The 18,088-nt window shown below is 42.2% G+C and overlaps 1 protein-coding gene across 1 annotated transcript in view; it reads left to right on the top strand.

The window, feature by feature from the left end:
- CGNL1 (cingulin-like 1) overlaps positions 1–18,088 on the top strand; it is a 135,373-nt gene that overhangs the window by 5,494 nt on the left and 111,791 nt on the right. The window contains exons 2-4 of the mRNA XM_011940571.1: positions 11,487–13,103; positions 13,895–13,989; positions 16,211–16,316. Of these exons, the coding sequence (XP_011795961.1) occupies positions 11,502–13,103; positions 13,895–13,989; positions 16,211–16,316 (1,803 nt within the window). The 5' untranslated portion in view covers positions 11,487–11,501. The remainder of the gene's footprint in view (positions 1–11,486; positions 13,104–13,894; positions 13,990–16,210; positions 16,317–18,088) is intronic.

Below are 18,088 nucleotides of genomic sequence, written 5' to 3'. Positions count from 1 at the left end.
TGCTGGGATTACAGGTGTGAGCCACCACACCAGGCCACATTCTTTTTTCTTTTTTTTAAGACAGGTTCTCTCTCTGTTGCCCAGGCTGAAGTATAGTAGTGCAATCATGGCTCACTGCAGCCTCAACCTTTGAGGCTCAAGTGATCCTCCCACCTCAGCCTCCTGAATAGCTGGGACTGCAGGCATGTGTCTCCATGCTCAGCTTTTTTTTTTTTTTTTGTATTTTTTGTAGAGTCAAGGTTTTGCCATGTTGCCCAGGCTGATCTGGAACTCCTGGGCTAAAGTGATCCGCCTGCCTCGGCCTCCCAAAGTGTTGGGATTACAGGGATGAGACGCAGCTGTTGGCCAGGAGACACAGTCATGCTTTGAAAGGAGACATGAATGGCCCTTCTCCTTCACACATTTCCTTTGAGTGTATGTGTTTCTACCCAGTTCATTTCCACATATAATTTGAGGCTAACAGACCCATCTACATAGATCTATGATGCCAGGGAGCCTGGGGCAGAAGATGAAAGCTGGAATGGGGTGAGGGTGCTTTAGGAAGGAGAGAGGGAGCTAAGGGCCACAGCACTGCTCACAATGTCTAAACGAATGGCCATTCTTCAAGTACCTGAGGTGCTGGTGAGAGCAAGGCACAGCGTGTTTGGGGTGACTTCTGGGTTTGGGTAGCCTTCCCCTGCTGCCCATCTGAGAGAATTCTGGAGAGGACGATCTTACTGGGGCATGAGGTCCCTGGTGTCATCACCTTTGCAGGTAATAGCTGTCTTTAACAACAGCAGAGAACCTGAATTTATACAAGTAGCAAGCTGCTAGGTTTCTAAAAATATTTCAGAAGGTTTATTTTGATTTTATTTTTAAATATTTTGGGTGCCTATGCAGTGTTATCTTCCATGTTTTTAATAGCCACACTATACAATATGGAGTAGGTTTCTGTGGACAAATACAGGTGCCTGTCATTTATAGCATAGTCTCTTTGGGACCCGTGCAACAACTGGCTCATGCATTTATGAAACTGGGTTCGTTTGTGAATTGATGACCCTCAGGGAGCTGGGAAGGCTGCATGGCATGGACGCTTCCCCGGTGGCTCTGGGTTTGCAGTCATTTCGCTAAATTTGCTCATGATGCACGTTCCCTCACCCCTTTCACTGATGAGGACAAAAGTGACTAATTTTCCCTGATTGGATCTGTTGCTTTGAGTGACGGAGAAGAGAGAGATGCTTTGCTGAAAGTACAACATATTCCAAGGGAGAATACTGAGCTTTGGAATTCACTTTGCACACGTCTGTGAGGATGTTCCGGGAACCAGGCTTGTTAGGGCTGGCATTGCTGGAATTCCACACGCCCCATGCCTCCCGTAAGAGATGCTTGATAACCCCAGGGCCTAATTTCTAGTTTTGGAACATACATACCTTGTGACGTGGAGGCTGGAGGTGGGAAGGAAAGCCCCCGTGAGGCTGTGGATCTGGTTCTCATGTTTTAGATAGTTCTAAATATTCGGGCTGGAGATGCCTGAAGGATGGGTATTTGTTATGGAAAACCTTGACTTTTTTTTTTTCTTTTACATTGTTCACACTTTAAAACAAAGTTCAGAGAGCTGTGTGCATTGAGCATGATTTATTAGATCATTCATTCATTCATTTCTATGTGAAACACTGTTCTGGATGCCAGAAATGTGGCAAGGAGGAAGGTCTGGCTGAGGAGTGACACTTCCACTGAGCTCTGACAGGTAAGAGCTTGTCTTGCTGGCACACCGGTGCCGTGGGACATAGTGACACGCTATGGTCCACAGTCCTCCAGTGACCATGTCAGCATAGCTGAATTCAAACTGTGGGAGGCAGAAAAGTAAACATGTGGTCTCTGCTCAAGAAAGAGTGCGGGTCTTAGAGACAGAGTCTGGGTGTAAATCTTGGTGCTGCCCCTGGCCCAGGTGTAAGGCCTCAGAGGAAATTACCTGCCAGAGTTTCACATCGCTAAAGTGGAGAAAACAGGTGCTGTGAGGATCTCATCAGACAAGAGGCTACAAAGAAAGCACTGGGGCTGGCCTTGTGGAGGGATGATGTGTGTGTCTGACTCGGAATCAGTAGAAAAGGCTTAAAATGTGGTTGCTGGGACAAAACTAATCTACCAGAGAGGCCGCGGCTGGAGAGCCTGTACTGAGCTGTGTGGTGCTGGTCTGCGCTGGAATGCCAGGGAAGAGGCAGAAGCTGCCTCCAGTAGGTGAGCAACAGCAACAACAACAACAAACAAACAGTGTGGCTGCACAGTGTAAGAACAGAAGCCTCTTTTGTTGAGTACTTGCAAAAATATTCCCTTCCTCTTGGTAGCCTGGTCTAATGGTATTAATGACAATAGTGTGAACCTGAGCATAAGATATGCCCTGAGTTTGAGTAGCTTTTCAGTGTCGAGTTGACTACACAATTACCGGTGACGACACTGAGAAATCTAAGAAAACTCCACTTGACTTGGAGGGGAATTTATTTCTTGGACATTTTGGTTTCGGTGTAGGTTTAGTAAGTATCATATGTCAGGGATGACAAGTGCATTTGGATGGCACCAACCAATTGGTAGTGACTGCAGGGTGCAGTGTTGAGGAGGATTCTGAAGCCAGATTTGCGCTTAGAGAGAAAACGATAATAACCCTTTATTGATATAATTTGGATTTAGGCTTCGTAGAGGAAACTATAGCACAAACGGCGTGAATCTGTTATCTCTGAGAGGTTTTCTATGTATATGGCAGTATAAAGATGTTCATTTATTCACCCAACAAATATTTATTAAATCTCCACTATGGACATAGCATTGTACTTTAGATTCTCAGCCCTCTGGCTTCTTAATTAGTTAATCAATTATTTCAGGATATTGGTGGTTAATGCTGGTTGGTGAATTAGTGGGGTTTTTAGTCTTTTCCTCATAAGTGTTTAAAAACATTTTATGAACAAAGCCAGCTTTCTTGTGTCCATAAATGCTACACTGAATTCTTTCTCAGATCCCTGTTGTTATTATTTTTTGAGACGGGGTCTCTCAGTCTGTCACCCAGGCTGGAGTGCATGGTGTGATCATGGCTCCCTGCAGCCTTGACCTCTCTGGGCTCAGCTGATCTTCGTATCTCAGCCTCTCGAGTAGCTGGGACTACTGGCGTGTACCACCACACTCAGCTAATTTTTATATTTTTCGTAGAGATGGGGTCTCCCTGTGTTGCCCAGACTGGTCTCAAACTCCTGGGCTCGAGTGATCCACCTGCCTCAGCCTCCCAAAGTGCTGGGGTGACCAGCATAAGCCACTGCCCGGCTGACCCCTGTCATTTCATTTAGCATACAATATGTGATTTTCCTAATTACTTTATGAAGTCATCACCGACAGTCTGACTTTAGAGACAGGAAAACAGAGAAATTAAAGAACTTGTCCAGAGCCAATACTGGACTTGAGCCACATGTCAGAAATATTTCCTGCTTCTGCATCTTGGAGTCAGGTGCCATTGCTTGTCTTCAGAACCGTAAACTTTTGTAGCTTAGCTCTGCACTGGTGGGAGAAACTTTCAGAAATCATTTTAAGGCTCAAGAGGTGTAAAGGATGAATGCCTTATCTAACACTTTTTTTGGGACATGAATTCTGTATTTTTTTCAGTAACCATGAAGAATATAAAATACAAACCACTGGATTTATTAAAGTAATAGAAATTAAAAAATAATAAAAGTTGGTAACATATGAACACCATAAATTAAGTGGTGATATATGTGCTAATCAGTTAAGAGAAGTGGGCAAGAGAAGTGGGACCCATCCATAGGGAAGTGAGGGGGGTAGACTTTCAGGGGGAAGTGGAGGCTTCTTGGGGGACAGCCACTTGGTACCCATGCTCCCAGGGCCAGGCCACGTGGATCAGATGAGTTGAGTCCCAGTGACTCCAGATTTTTTTTTTTTTGAGATAGAGTCTCACTCTGTTGCCCAGGCTGGAGTGCAATGGTATGATCTCAGCTCACTGCAAGCTTCACTCCCAGGGTTCAAGTGATTCTTCCTGCCTCAGCCTTCCAAGTAGCTGGGGCTATAGGTGCCCACCACCATGGTCGGCTAGTTTTTTATATTTTTAGTAGAGATGCGATTTTGCTATGTTGGCCAGGCTGGTCTCGAACTCCTGACCTCAGGTCATCTGCCTGCCTCGGCCTCCCAAAGTGCTGGGATTACAGGCGTGAGCCAGTGCGCACAGCTAACTCCAGATTTTCAGACTCCTGGTTGATTCTCCTAGGTCTCCAACCCTAGTAAAAGGAGCCTTTTTACAGGCTTTTCTTTTTTGCCATCTTCCTTTTTGTACAAGGTGGGTTTAGGGGGTAGTTATAGCACTCAATATGAAAAGTTTATTTCTTCCCCCAAATAGAAAAGTTGTAGTTGTCAGGTTCATTTAAAAAGATTCAAACATCCTGAACTGTGTAAAACAGACAGCAACTCTGCTTTCATTTCCAAACCTCAAGTTTATTTTTGAAATTGTTTTCCCAGGGAGTTCTGAAGGTTTGACTGTATACAAGGATACTTCCTTTGAAATCTGAAGAGTTTGGTCAGTTTCCTACATTTGTACTACAAAACATGTAGAGAGAAAACGTGAAAGCTCACTTTAGGTAAGACTGCCTCTTTCTGTTATGTTAGGGAATACACTGAAACTCATATGTGTTGAGCCAATCTTGGCTTTCTCTACCCTGATCTTTCAGTTTCATCTAGTTGAGGTTCTAATATGAATATCCCCGTGCAAAATTCTGTCTTTCCACTAGTTCCACAGACAAATCGTTTAGGAGTAAATGTGTTATCCACTGTTGAGCAAGCTTGTCCAAGCCCCAGCCCGTGGGCTGCCTGTGGCCCAGGATGGCTTTGAATGCACCCAAAGCAAATTTGTAAACATTCTTAACACATTTTGAGATTTTTTTGTGTGATTTTATTTTATTTTTAAACCTCATCAGCTGTCATTAGTGTTAGTGCATTTTATGTGTGGCCCAAACCATTGTTCTTCCAACGTGGCCCAGGGAAGCCAAAAGATTGGACACCCCAGGTTTAGAGGTTTTAACTTGTATTTATCATCAGACTGGCAGTATCTTCTCTCTAAATGAGGCAGTCACAGGATCCCACTCAGGGGAAATTACTTTTTGGTTGGTGGATCAATTCTTATTTCCTAGAATTAAGCTCAAGACTGCACTGAGACTCATCAGCTCCCTCCCCACTGTGTTAGATGATCTTTTAAGTGATTTGTGTGGTAAAATAGAATTACTTGTTCGAAGCAAACATACCTAGAGTCTCTGCCCCATGCTAGATACTATGCCGATTGCTTGGGCCAGCCTGGCTTGGCTGATGGGGACTCTTGTCCTTGGAGGCAAGGGCCAGTCACAGCATAAAGGTAAAGACTTCAGATTGCCTGGCTGCATTTCCTCAGTAGCCACAGGGCCCCTGGAATGGCTGGTGAATATGCATGCAGGTTCTGGAGGTGCCACTGAGAATTCGAGTGGTGGGGTGGGGATGTGTGGACCAGCATTACGTGACTAATCTCCATGCTCAGCTGATAACATGTGATGGCCCAGAGAGAGGAAATGTTTCTATCTGGCATATGTTCATAGTTCTTCCAAGAGCTAAGCCCTTTGTTCTTACAAACACACTCATTGATCTCGCTAACTAAAGCAATTATCATCATTTAGCAGTCTTTTCGTAAAGTATTATTTCCACTCCAAAACACCACTTTTATTTGCCAAGTGCCACAATGTTGCATCCTGGCAATTGATCAGCATTTACTGCCAAATTATGTAAGCCTTTGGTTAGGCTTAGTCCCCGACGGCGCAAGCGTGTCTGTGGTGTGCATTAGGATTGTAAACGTGGCCCAGTGCCTGCAAGTGGAGAACAGCTGTCCCTAAATTCATTAATTAATTCAGTGTTTACACTTTGATTGGGAAGGAAATCCACATTTGCTTAAGACACCAGTGCCCAGCTGAGAAATGTTGTTCCATGAAAATACTGGATTGAGGTTTGTTGTCAAGGAAATGTAAATTGTGGATGTTTCATGAAATTTAAATATGTGGATTAATTTACCATTAGGGAGCTAAGATTGTACTAAGCCAAGGTGGCTCTATTCAAAGATTGAAATGTAATTAGTGTTGACTGTAGTAGGAGTAGCTAAAGGACCATAAATCCTACACAAGAATTTTGCTAATAAAAGAGGAAATATTTCATTGTAAAGTCAGTGTGAGCTTAAGAACGGACTTTTTCTTATGACACTTATTGGTAAGTGACATAACCCCATTTAGTAAATACCACACACACAAAATTTCTTCTGTTTAAAAAGATTGTTAGAAACTAACAAATATGAAGACTTCTAGAGATGCGAATAAAATATGCCAGTGCTGCTCAGAAAAAGGGGTTAAGACATACCTGGTTATTTTGGTGTCAGCCCTCATGCATCACTTCATTAGTCTAAGGCAGGCTTGCTGTACTTGTCATTAGTATTGAGTTGTTTTATGATATTAGTAGCCTTGTTAAACCAGATAAGTTTAGAAGTTCTTATCCTTTTCAAAATTGCACTCAAATGATACTAAGGGGAGAAAAAAATGTTTAAACCTGCAAGAGGCAAAAAATGGCAGTGGAGGCTTTGGTGGCAACTCCTGCAGCGATTCAGGGGTGGTCCCTGGGCTGGCCGAGGGATAGACCCCTCCACCTGAAGTGCCCACTGAAATGCTGAAATGAGGTGCTTTGTCTGCAGAACCGCAGAGAGGCTTAGAAGTGGGAAGGCATTGTTACCATAGTAGGCCAGAGAGACACGCCAAATATAGGGAGTTATTAAAACGAGCATAATTAGACCCTACACCCTGTCCCTGCCTCCCTTCCCGACCCCAGTAGCAGCCTGGAGGTCTCTTCTCTGGAGAAATGGAACTGGAATGGTGTTGGGGTGTTGGTGGAGGTGACTAAAAGACTGATGACAGCTGGGAGCTTGGTCACTCTTCTGCTCTGTCCATAATGGCAGCAACCAGGCATGTGCAGCCCCAGCAGTGAAGTGGAAGACTCTTTCCTTGAGAAATTGAACAACTCCAGAAAAAAATGCCCCCAGATAACTGAAATGCGTGGGTTCTTCAGTGGAATACTTTTTTCTTTCACATTAAAATTGACACTCACCAACTAAGAAGTCCTCTCCACATGTGCAGAGCCACCAATCTGCTTTGGTCCTTCGTTCTTTAATAGGATCAGGCAGTCAGGGTTCATCAGGTGTATCACCAAAGCCTTCAATATGAAAGGTAGGGGCCAAAACAGGAAAAGAGCAACCTTGCAGAAGATGGTGCATTGCAGAAAGCAGAGAAAACATGTCTTTTGAGAAAAGTTATCCTTGCAGAGAGAAGCTATTTCATATCCAAAATAATAATAACATGTATGAAAGAGGAACAATTAGAGAACAAGAAAGAGCTATTGAGTATTACAAATTAAATACCAGAATTTAAAACCTGTTGAAGATGTATCTCTCAAAAGTAGAACAAAAAAGATGGAAATAAAGGCAGGAGAGAAAAGAAATATGAAAAATTAAAATCTGATTTAAAAAATTCAACATTGCTATTATAGTACATGCAGAAACCAAGAACAAAATAAAATAGGAATCTGATCATTATCACAGAAAGATTGCAAAAATATTTTATAGAACAAAAGACATGAATTTCCAAATTGGAAGCATATATATATATTATGTGCTTATGTTTTATGAAAGTGTCCACTTTGCCCAATTTTATAAAACCCCCACCTGGGTATGCCATTATGAAATTTCAGAACACCAGTGATAAAGAAAAGGTCCTAAAAGCTTTAAGAGGAACAGAAACAGGTCACACACAAAGGAAAGGGTACAATGATAGGTTCAGAATTCTTTTTTTTTTTTTTGAGACGGAGTCTCGCTATCACCCAGGCTGGAGTGCAGTGGCCGGATCTCAGCTCACCGCAAGCTCCGCCTCCTGGGTTCACGCCATTCTCCTGCCTCAGCCTCCGGAGTAGCTGAGACTACAGGCGCCCGCCACCTCGCCCGGCTAGTTTTTTGTATTTTTTTAGTAGAGACGGGGTTTCACCGTGTTAGCCAGGATGGTCTCGATCTCCTGACCTCGTGATCCACCCGTCTCGGCCTCCCAAAGTGCTGGGATTACAGGCTTGAGCCACCGCGCCCGGCCTCGATAGCTTCAGAATTCTTAAAAACATCCTTGGAACGTAGAAGATAATGAAGTTTGCAAAGCTTAAAAAAATAGCATGGAAATTATTTCTAACCTGGCTTCTATGTCTAGCTAGACCACCAATCAACAGTAAGCATAGAATAGACATTTTTCAAAATACAAGGAGTCATATATTTTTCTTCATTGGACTTTTTATTAGAAAACTACTGGAAGTGTGTTCTATCAGACCAATTGGGTAGACTAACAAAGAGGAAGACATGAAACCCGAAAAATAATATAGCACAAAAGGAAGAGAGCACTGAGACCCCAATATAGGGCAGGAGGAGGGAAGACTGTAAAAAAGAGGTCACCAAATGACCAAATTACCTGATATTTTGGTCATCTGGAAATTAATACTGATAAGCATCTAACACATGTAATATAGTTGAGGGAAAGATTTAAGGATAGGTATATGGAAAAGACAAGTAAAACAGTATTCAATCATTAACTCTAGAAAAGTAAAAATTTTATAAGAAAAGTTCGGTAAGACCATAGTATATAACTTTTTAGTGAATATTTATATTGTCATAATAATGTAAATAGTTGACTCTTGATTTTTTTATTGGTAGGTTAGCCAAGTGAGAGACTTGTATGTATGGTGTAGCATCCATCCTACGTAGAACTAATAAGGAATCACAGCAGGAATATTATTTAGCAAAAGGGAGGTAAATATTAGAAGAAATAGCTAAAATTTGCAGTTTTTGTTTTGTTTTTTTTTTTTTTCCTGGGCATTGTGTTCAGGATCAGGGAAGGGAAGCTGAAGAATGTAGGTTTTTCACTTATATTGTTTTACTTTGATTAAAAAATAAATTATTCAGAAATACCAGTATAACTGAAAATGAAAGCTGACAATGAAATATTTGGAATTGGTGAGATAATGATAAATATTACAGATGAATGTACCTCTCTGAGTTGTTCCTATCTTTAAAATGGTAAATGATGGTATCTAAAATGTTTTAGATTTAAAAGAATTATCACCAAGCAAAACTGACAACACTATGCTAGTTGTAGGAAACTGAATATATTCAGGAAGCCCCAAGAAAGAACAGAGAGGCAAACCAAGTAAAGATGTGCTAGAGACAAACAACATAATTATTAAGGTTGTACAGATGGATAGATTTTGAAGGTTATCCCTTAAAATGGAGACTACACTTAGCACCCGTGAAGCATTGACAAACGTTATCCGTATATTTGCTCACAAAGGGAAGCTCAATGTATTTAAAAAGGAAGAAATGGTAGAGACTTCATTTTCTGACCACAATACAGGTAGAAATTAGCAACATTTACAAATAAAGACCCTCCAAACAAAAAGAGCACAGAAACAAAATACTACATATGCAAAAACTTTCCCAAAATCAAATCTTGGGTCAAAGCAGAAATCAAAATCCCAAACAGAAACTACCTAGAAAATAGCAATAGAAACATTACTGAGGTAAAAACTGTTTGCTGCCTTTCTGAAGTCCATTCTCCTCTCTCTTTTCACTAACAGAACATTGATTTTGTTACATGTTGATGAGCAGCTAAAGCACCCTATTTTCCAATCTCCCTTGCAGCTGGGGGTGGCCATATGATTAAGTTCTCACTAATAAGATATAAAGGATTATTGGTAGATGGGGATTCCAGGAAAGCTATTTAAAAAGAAGGTTGAGTCACTTGGCCTAAGCCTTTGGCCTATGTGATGCTGGATCAACTCTCTTGTAATCATAAGGGGTCTAATATATGTTGAAGAAGATGGGTGGAAAGATAGAAGGGGTACTCCTTATCCCGGGTCTCTTTCAGCCCTGGACTTCCTATCTCTGAGGAAGAATTCCTGTCTTAAGCTGCTATGTGGGAGTCTGTTAGTAGGAGCTGACATAATTTTTAAGTGACTTAGTTACAAATCACCATTTATGTGATTGAAGAATGAAAATAAACAAGTAAAGCAAGTCGAGGACTTAGAAATGGAACAACAAAATAAAACAAAGGAAAGGGAAAGGAAATAATAAAAATCAAACTAGAACTCAGTAAAGTTGAAAATTAAAGAAAAGCTTGATAAATCCAGGAGCTAGTTCTTTAGGGAAACAATTTTAAAAATACGTACACAGATATATTCTACCAGTGTAATCAAGAAATAGAAGAAGAAAATACAACATTAGATAATAAGGAAATGAAATGATTTATCCTACCCAAATTCTGCAAATAAATTTGAAAATTGGATGGAATAGATGATTTTCTTGGAAAATGTGCTAGTAGATTGACTCTAGAATAGAAAGAAAACTCAAAAAGTCTCTCAAAACTGGAGGGGAAGAAAAAGAGACAGCTGCTGTTTGTGACCAGTTGCTACTGCTCTTCCTGGAGTCCCTTTGCCGTTGCGGTTTTGCAGTGTTACAAGTGAATTTCTGGTGGGGAACCTCGGAGTGTGAGGCAGGGTGGCCATCCTGCTTGGTGAGCTGTCTGTAGTCATCTGACAAGGTTGGCCACACACCAGAAAGGCGATGGCGACTATTCTTGGCATCAGGACCCATCACAAAATACAGAGCCCCGAGTGTTCTTCATTTTTTAAATAACATTTTCCAGATCAATGTGCTATTGAACTTTTTTTTGATAAGAAGAAAAGATTGAAAATGATTTATAATCATTTAATTTCACTGTCAGTCTCACAAACAACTGATTCCTCATGGTAAAAATGTTGGAAACATTATATTCAAATAGTAGTGTTAAAGATTTTGAAGCAAGATTGTGCATAAAAAAGTCCGAAAGTGTTTTGAGAGGAAAATGAACCACAGAGTAACAAAGAAAAATGGTGAGTTTTAGAATTCCTTAGCTCTTAATTATTTTTATAGAAAAGTACCTAACTCTCAAATGCTGGTAAGTGGAACATCCTGTTGGTTAAAAATAAACAGCATAAAGCTTCAGGAAACCAACTAAACTTAAAAAAAAGAAAAACAGAAAAAAAAAAAAAAAAGAAAAAGGCAACCAGAACAGCCCAAAACAGAATAACGAAGTCAGAATAACGAAGTTATGCCAAAGGTGTCAGGTCATTACACCGGTTGTCTGCCCTCAGGCCAGGGTTCAAGCCCAGTGTTGACAAACTCAGTGACCACATGGGCTGAAGGGCATCCAGAAAGTCCTGCGTGGTCACCTGAGGGCTGCCCTTCAGTACTTGGTTCTGAGGTGTCTTTGCTGTTTAAAATGTCTTGTTTTCTTTGAACTTTGAAGTTTCCCCTTCCTAATTATTTCAATCTTCATTTACACAGATGTAATTCTAACCTAATGTCCTCTTTTTATCCCATCTCTCCCTGGTAGCTGGAACAGTGAACCATGGAGCTGTATTTTGGTGAATATCAACATGTGCAGCAGGAATATGGGGTCCATCTGAGACTCGCAAGTGATGATACCCAAAAATCGAGGAGTTCCCAGAACTCCAAGGCAGGCTCTTACGGTGTCAGTATTCGGGTCCAGGGAATTGATGGTCACCCCTACATTGTCCTGAATAACACAGAACGGTGCCTAGCAGGCACATCGTTTTCTGAAAATGGACCACCCTTTCCACCTCCAGTGATAAATAACCTGCCTCTACATTCCAGCAGTGGTTCTGTGCTAAAGGAGAACAGTGAAGAACTGCAGCTTCCAGAAAACCCATACGCCCAGCCTAGCCCAGTAAGAAACCTGAAACAGCCCCCTCTCCATGAAGGCAAGAATGGAGTTCTAGATCGCAAAGATGGGTCCATGAAGCCATCTCACATGCTGAACTTTCAGAGGCATCCAGAGCTTTTGCAGCCCTATGACCCTGAAAAGAATGAGTTGAACTTACAAAATCACCAGCCTCCTGAGAGTACTTGGCTAAAAACGTTGACAGAAGAAGGCATCAATAATAAGAAGCCTTGGACTTGCTTTCCCAAACCTAGCAATTCCCAGCCCACCAGTCCCTCCTTGGAAGACCTGGCCAAATCTGGTGTGACAGCTATTCGTTTATGCAGCTCTGTGGTCATAGAGGACCCTAAAAAGCAGACCTCAGTGTGTGTAAACGTTCAGAGCTGCACCAAGGAGAGGGTGGGAGAGGAGGCCCTTTCCACTAGCGGGAGACCCCTGACTGCCCACAGCCCACATGCCCACCCCGAAAGCAAGAAAACCAGGCCAGATGTTCTTCCCTTCCGGCGACAGGATTCAGCGGGACCCGTCCTGGATGGAGCTCGATCCCGGAGGTCCTCCTCCTCATCGACAACTCCCACGTCTGCCAACTCTTTGTACAGGTTTTTACTGGATGATCAGGATTGTGCCATCCATGCTGACAACGTCAATCGTCATGAAAACAGAAGGTATATCCCCTTCCTGCCAGGAACTGGACGGGATATTGATACGGGATCAATTCCTGGTGTGGATCAGTTAATTGAAAAATTTGATCAAAAACCTGGGCTTCAGAGAAGAGGAAGGTCTGGGAAGCGAAACAGAATTAATCCAGATGACAGGAAAAGATCCAGAAGCGTGGATAGCGCCTTTCCTTTTGGCCTCCAAGGGAACTCTGAGTACCTGACTGAGTTCAGTAGGAACTTGGGCAAGTCAAGCGAACACCTCCTCCGGCCTTCCCAGGTGTGCCCGCAGCGGCCACTGTCTCAGGAGCGCCGTGGGAAACAGAGTGTGGGCCGTACCTTTGCAAAGCTGCAGGGAGCAGCACACGGGGCTCCATGTGCCCACTCCAGGCCTCCCCAGCAGAATATAGTTGGGAAAGTTCTGGAAACCAAAGGTACTCAGGAAGGTACAGTGACCCGTGCGCCCTCCCTTGGTGCACAGAGTAAAAAGGAGGAGGAGGTGAAAACAGCCACTGCCACGCTGATGTTACAGAACCGGGCAGCAGCAACTTCGCCTGATTCTGGTGCCAAGAAAATTTCTGTGAAGACATTTCCTTCGGCCTCGAATACTCAGGTAACACTAGTGCAATTCCTGTGTTTTTTTTTTTTTTTTTTTAAATTTCCTCTTCTTTCTAAATAATCTAATGATGTACTCATGGTGCATGAGGCCATAGGAATTACACATCCTCAATCTTGTATCAGGAATCACACAGCTGATCTGTTTCGTTATCCAATTGTGTCCTAATCACGATGTCCTACTGCCAATTGTATAGTTTTCTGGGTGCTTTGAAGTTCAGCTGGATTCCCATTGAGATCTCTCTGTAAAGTAACTTGGCAGATGCTATAGAGAGGCTCAGTTGTTCTGTTTGTGTATGCGTGAAATCTGAAAGTATGCAGAATTTGTTTCTACACAGAGGCTGAATGGTTAGGTTTGTGTAGATATATTAATTTTCCTCATAAAATTGAGTGACTGGGTTAATTTCTAGCCTGAAAAATTAGGTTAATCTTCATTTAGGTTAATTATCAAGTGATAGAATCTAAGTGGTACATTTAGTGTTTTGATAGTAACAATAAAAAATAATGATATTGATAAAATGGTAAAAAAAAAAAAATGTAGCTAAGTGCTAAGCACTATTTGTTATATATTACAGGATTGCACCAACGCTGTGCAGGTAGTACCTATTAACCTCATTTTACAGGTGAGAACATTGAGGCGAGGAGAAGTTAGGTAACTTCCCCAAGATTATGAAGCTGGTAAATGTTGTAACTGGCTCTAAGGAGGATGCTCACTGGAGGAATTGTTTTGTGTTTGGAGGCCTCTGGGAACTTCATCCTTAAGGTCTAACAACAGGATTTATGTTCCAGGCCACACCGGATCTCTTAAAGGGCCAGCAAGAGCTCACTCAGCAAACCAATGAGGAGACAGCTAAGCAGATTCTCTACAATTACCTCAAAGAAGGGTTAGTGATTTTCCCTCTGAAAGAGCAAAGTATTGTTGTTTCTGGTGGGACTCTTAATTTCCTTTTCTGAGGGCTTAATGCTTACCTTCCTTTTTTGCCCTGTGCCAGCCGTTGGAGGGTTAAAACTCAATGGCTGGGGTTTTCATGACAGCATTTGTCTTGTGTGGTATGGGGTGGGGGTTTTGGGAGGGGTGTGTAGGAAAGTACACCACACTTTAAAAATTAAAATGAATACATTTTTTTTTTTTTTTTTAGACGGAGTCTCGCTCTGTCGCCCAGGCTGGAGTGCGGTGGCCAGATCTCAGCTCACTGCAAGCTCCCGGGTTTATGCCATTCTCCTGCCTCAGCCTCCCGAGTAGCTGGGACTACAGGCGCCCGCCACTACGCCCGGCTAGCTTTTTGTATTTTTTTTTTTTTTAGTGGAGACGGGGTTTCACCGTGTTAGCCAGGATGGTCTCGATCTCCTGACCTCGTGATCTGCCCGTCTCGGCCTCCCACAGTGCTGGGATTACAGGCTTGAGCCACCGCGCCCGGCCAAAATGAATACATTTTAAAAATGACTCTTTACTATTTCAAAAGCAAATTCAAAGATAGGAAGAGTGTCTACTCTTCAGGTTTGAATGGAGTCTGCCGTCACCTTGAGTTCTTCCACGCAATGTGGTAGTCCTTTAGAAGTTACAAATAAGAACACCTCCCCTCCCCAGAGTTAACATTGGCCAAGAGCCCCTGCTTCCATTATTTTTAAAGCATGTGTGAGTCATTTAAAAGCAGTGCTTTCCATGCTTATCTTGGTGGTTGAGTTGGAATAATCAGGGTTTCAGCCCTTACTTAGATACCAACGGTGCTGGAACTCGAGCAAGGGATTTGAAGTTTCTGTTTCAGTTCTCTCATCAGATATGATTAAGAAGAAGGAAAGAAAAAAAACAAAACAAAAACAAAGCTTTACAGCCTACATGACTGAAAACCAGCCACTTGGCAAATCCTCATTGGTATCAAAATACTGTATGTTTTTGTATTGTGCCTTACAATTATTTGTCAGTTTTAGAGCTAACAAAATAGTAAGGCTCAAAATATAAGATAGGGGATCTTTTGAAAAGGAAAAAAAAAAAGTAACCCTAAAGATTAATCTAGCTAAGAACCGGTTATTAGTATCTCCCTGTGGAAGACTTTACCGTGTTAAGATTAAGGTAGAAGAAATTTTGACTTCTAAAATTCATTATTTTTTTTTATTTTTTGAGACAGAGTCTCACTCTGTCATTCAGGCTGGAATGCAGTGGCATGATCTTGGCTTACTGCAGTCTCCACCTCCCAGGTTCAAGAGATTCTCCTGCCTCAGCCACCCGAGTAGCTAGGATTATAGGTGTACGCCATCATGTCTGGTTAATTTTTGCATTTTTAGTAGAGACAGGGTTTTGCCATGTTGGCAAGGCTGATCTCAAACTCCTAACCTCGAGTGATCCACCCGCATCTGCCTCCCAAAGTGCTGAGATTACAGACATGAGCCACTGCACCCGGCCAAAATTCATTACATTCTTTTATGTATGTATTTTTTGGCACATGATTTATTGAGACATCGGTAAGACAGACTTTAGTGGGAGATGCCTGTTGAAGGAAGTTTATTTTAAATCTTTTTCTTCTAATTGCTGGGAGTGTGGTAGAAGTTAATAAAACTTAGTATCTCAGTGTTAGCTGTGAAAGCCCAGACAAAGGGCTGCCATGTTGACAATCTTGGCTTAGGGGTTTTATTTTTTTAAACATAGGTTAAACAAATTAAGATCATTGTAGATCATTCTTAGTGTAAGATTTAAGTGTACAGTGTGTTTGTGTGTGTGAGAGAGAGACACACAAACCCACTTCAAAGAAAAGGAGAATTCCTTTTGGAATGGACATGAGCCATTTGAATCAAACAACAGATTACTAGATGTTCACTGGATGTCTTCTCCAAGCTTACTGAGGATGTGCTTATGTCCCTCTCACATATTTGGAAGTGGGAACCGTGTCCCAAATTGAGTGGTAACACGTAATTTATTTGGAAAAAAAGACACCGTCCATCCTGCTCTCACACTGATTTTGTCTGAGGCTTTAATGAATTCACAGCTCCTGCAGTTTATCTCCTTAAAGTGCCTGTTGTGTGTGTGTGTGTGTGTGTGTCATGACATGTAAATTGTTCTGAGACCAATGGGTTTGTCCCTCATTGTTTTCTCCGCTGTCCCTTTTTCAGAAGTGCTGATAATGACGATGCTACTAAAAGGAAAGTCAACTTGGTCTTTGAGAAAATCCAGACCTTAAAGTCTCGAGCAGCTGGGAGTGCACAAGGAAATAACCAAGTAAATGGAATTTTTGTATTTTGTAGAGTGCATTTAGCATGGAATGTGGTAAACAACTTGCTGTTTCTTCAGTCTGTATGTTTGCTTATAGCAGTAAGTGGGACATTTCCTGAGTAGTGAGGAGTACTCCCCATGTTTTAAATGTTATTAATTTGCACCCAACCTTTTTTATTGAGACAGAGCCTCTGTCTGTCACCCAGGCTGGAGTGCAGTGGTGTGATCTTGGCTCACTGCAACCTCTGCCTCCTGAGCTCAAGCTATCCTCCCACCTCAGCCTCCCAAGCAGCTGGAGGTACAGGCGTGTGCCACCACACCTGGATAAGTTTTGTGTTTTTAGTAGGGTGTGGGTTTCACCATGTTGCTCAGGCTGGTCTTGAACTCCTGGGCTCAAGCAGTCCACTCAACTTGGCATCCCAAAGTGCTGGGATTACAGGCGTAAGCCACCATGCTTGGCCTTACCGTACAGCCTTTTTTCCAGAAAAGTTTAAAGATATTTTATTTAAAAATACATAGACTATAACAGAATGATAAAAACAGATGGCGAGATTTTGAAGGGGAAAATAAGAATCGGAGGACTAGCACTGTTGTCGGCAAACGCGGAAGGTAAGTGTGAACAGGCGTGGACCCAAGCTCTGGAGCTTCAGGTGTGAAAGAGAATGGAACTAGAGGCTGGTGACACTGACCAGCCGTGGTGCAGGGGCCAGGAAAGAGCTCAGTGGGTGCCAAGTTAGTTTTTAAATAACTGCCTGTCTGATTGATTGTGCTGAATTTGAGTGGGGACATAGAGATTTTGTTTTAGGGAAAGAGCCCTTTCACGTTTGATAAACAACTACTGTATGTCAGACACACCTGGTGCCCTGGAAGTAAGCCGCTCTTAAGAGAGTATGGCCATATACTTGTTCCTCAGTCCTACACCACCTTGTGTGGAACTCATTTCTTGCTTCTCCAGCTTCCTTTCCCCTCCCAGGGGAATTCTGCATGGGAAGGAAAGAGGAAGATACCTGGAGGCAGGTAATAGGAAACTTGTCTATAGCTTCTTTCTAACTTGGCAAATGTACATATAGGGGATAATTTTAGGCATCACCCTGCCATGTTTACTACTTGTTATTCCCCCGGCACTCAGCTCACCCATGACGGCTGCGCTGACCTCAAATAGAGCAATGTCATACACACACATAACAACATACACATAACATATTCCTACTGGGGAATCTTTACACCATACTCCTTGCGTATACATAGCCTTGAGGAGCTCTACATACTTCTTAAAATCAGTCCAGTATTTTTTTGCTAAAACTCTGGAGTCCAAATTATCAACACAATTCTTGTTTTTTTGTATACCTGCATACAGGCTATGCACAGAGTGTGGGTTGGAATCTCACTGGCTGTTATAAAGCAGTATAACGGGTCTTGAACACAGGGGCTTAGGGTATAACTTAGCAAACAGATGAGTCTTCAACAAATATCCTTTTTATATTATTTTAGTGGGGTATAACTTATATAAAGTAAATTACCCAAATAGTATCTGTATAGTACATTGAATTTCTTTTTTTTTTGAGACAGAGTCTGGCTCTGTCGTCTAGGCTGGAGTGCTGTGGCGCGATCTTGGCTCACTGTAAGCTCCGCCTCCTGGGTTTACGCCATTCTCCTGCCTCAGCCTCCCGAGTAGCTGGAACTACAGGCGCCCGCCACCATGCCCGGCTAATTTTTTGTATTTTTAGTAGAGACGGGATTTCACCATGTTAGCCAGGATGGTCTCGATCTCCTGACCT

This window comes from Colobus angolensis, unplaced genomic scaffold (assembly GCF_000951035.1).
Source record: "Colobus angolensis palliatus isolate OR3802 unplaced genomic scaffold, Cang.pa_1.0 Scaffold19, whole genome shotgun sequence".
Taxonomy (NCBI): Eukaryota; Metazoa; Chordata; class Mammalia; order Primates; family Cercopithecidae; genus Colobus; species Colobus angolensis.
This window is presented reverse-complemented; position numbering and strand designations above follow the sequence as displayed.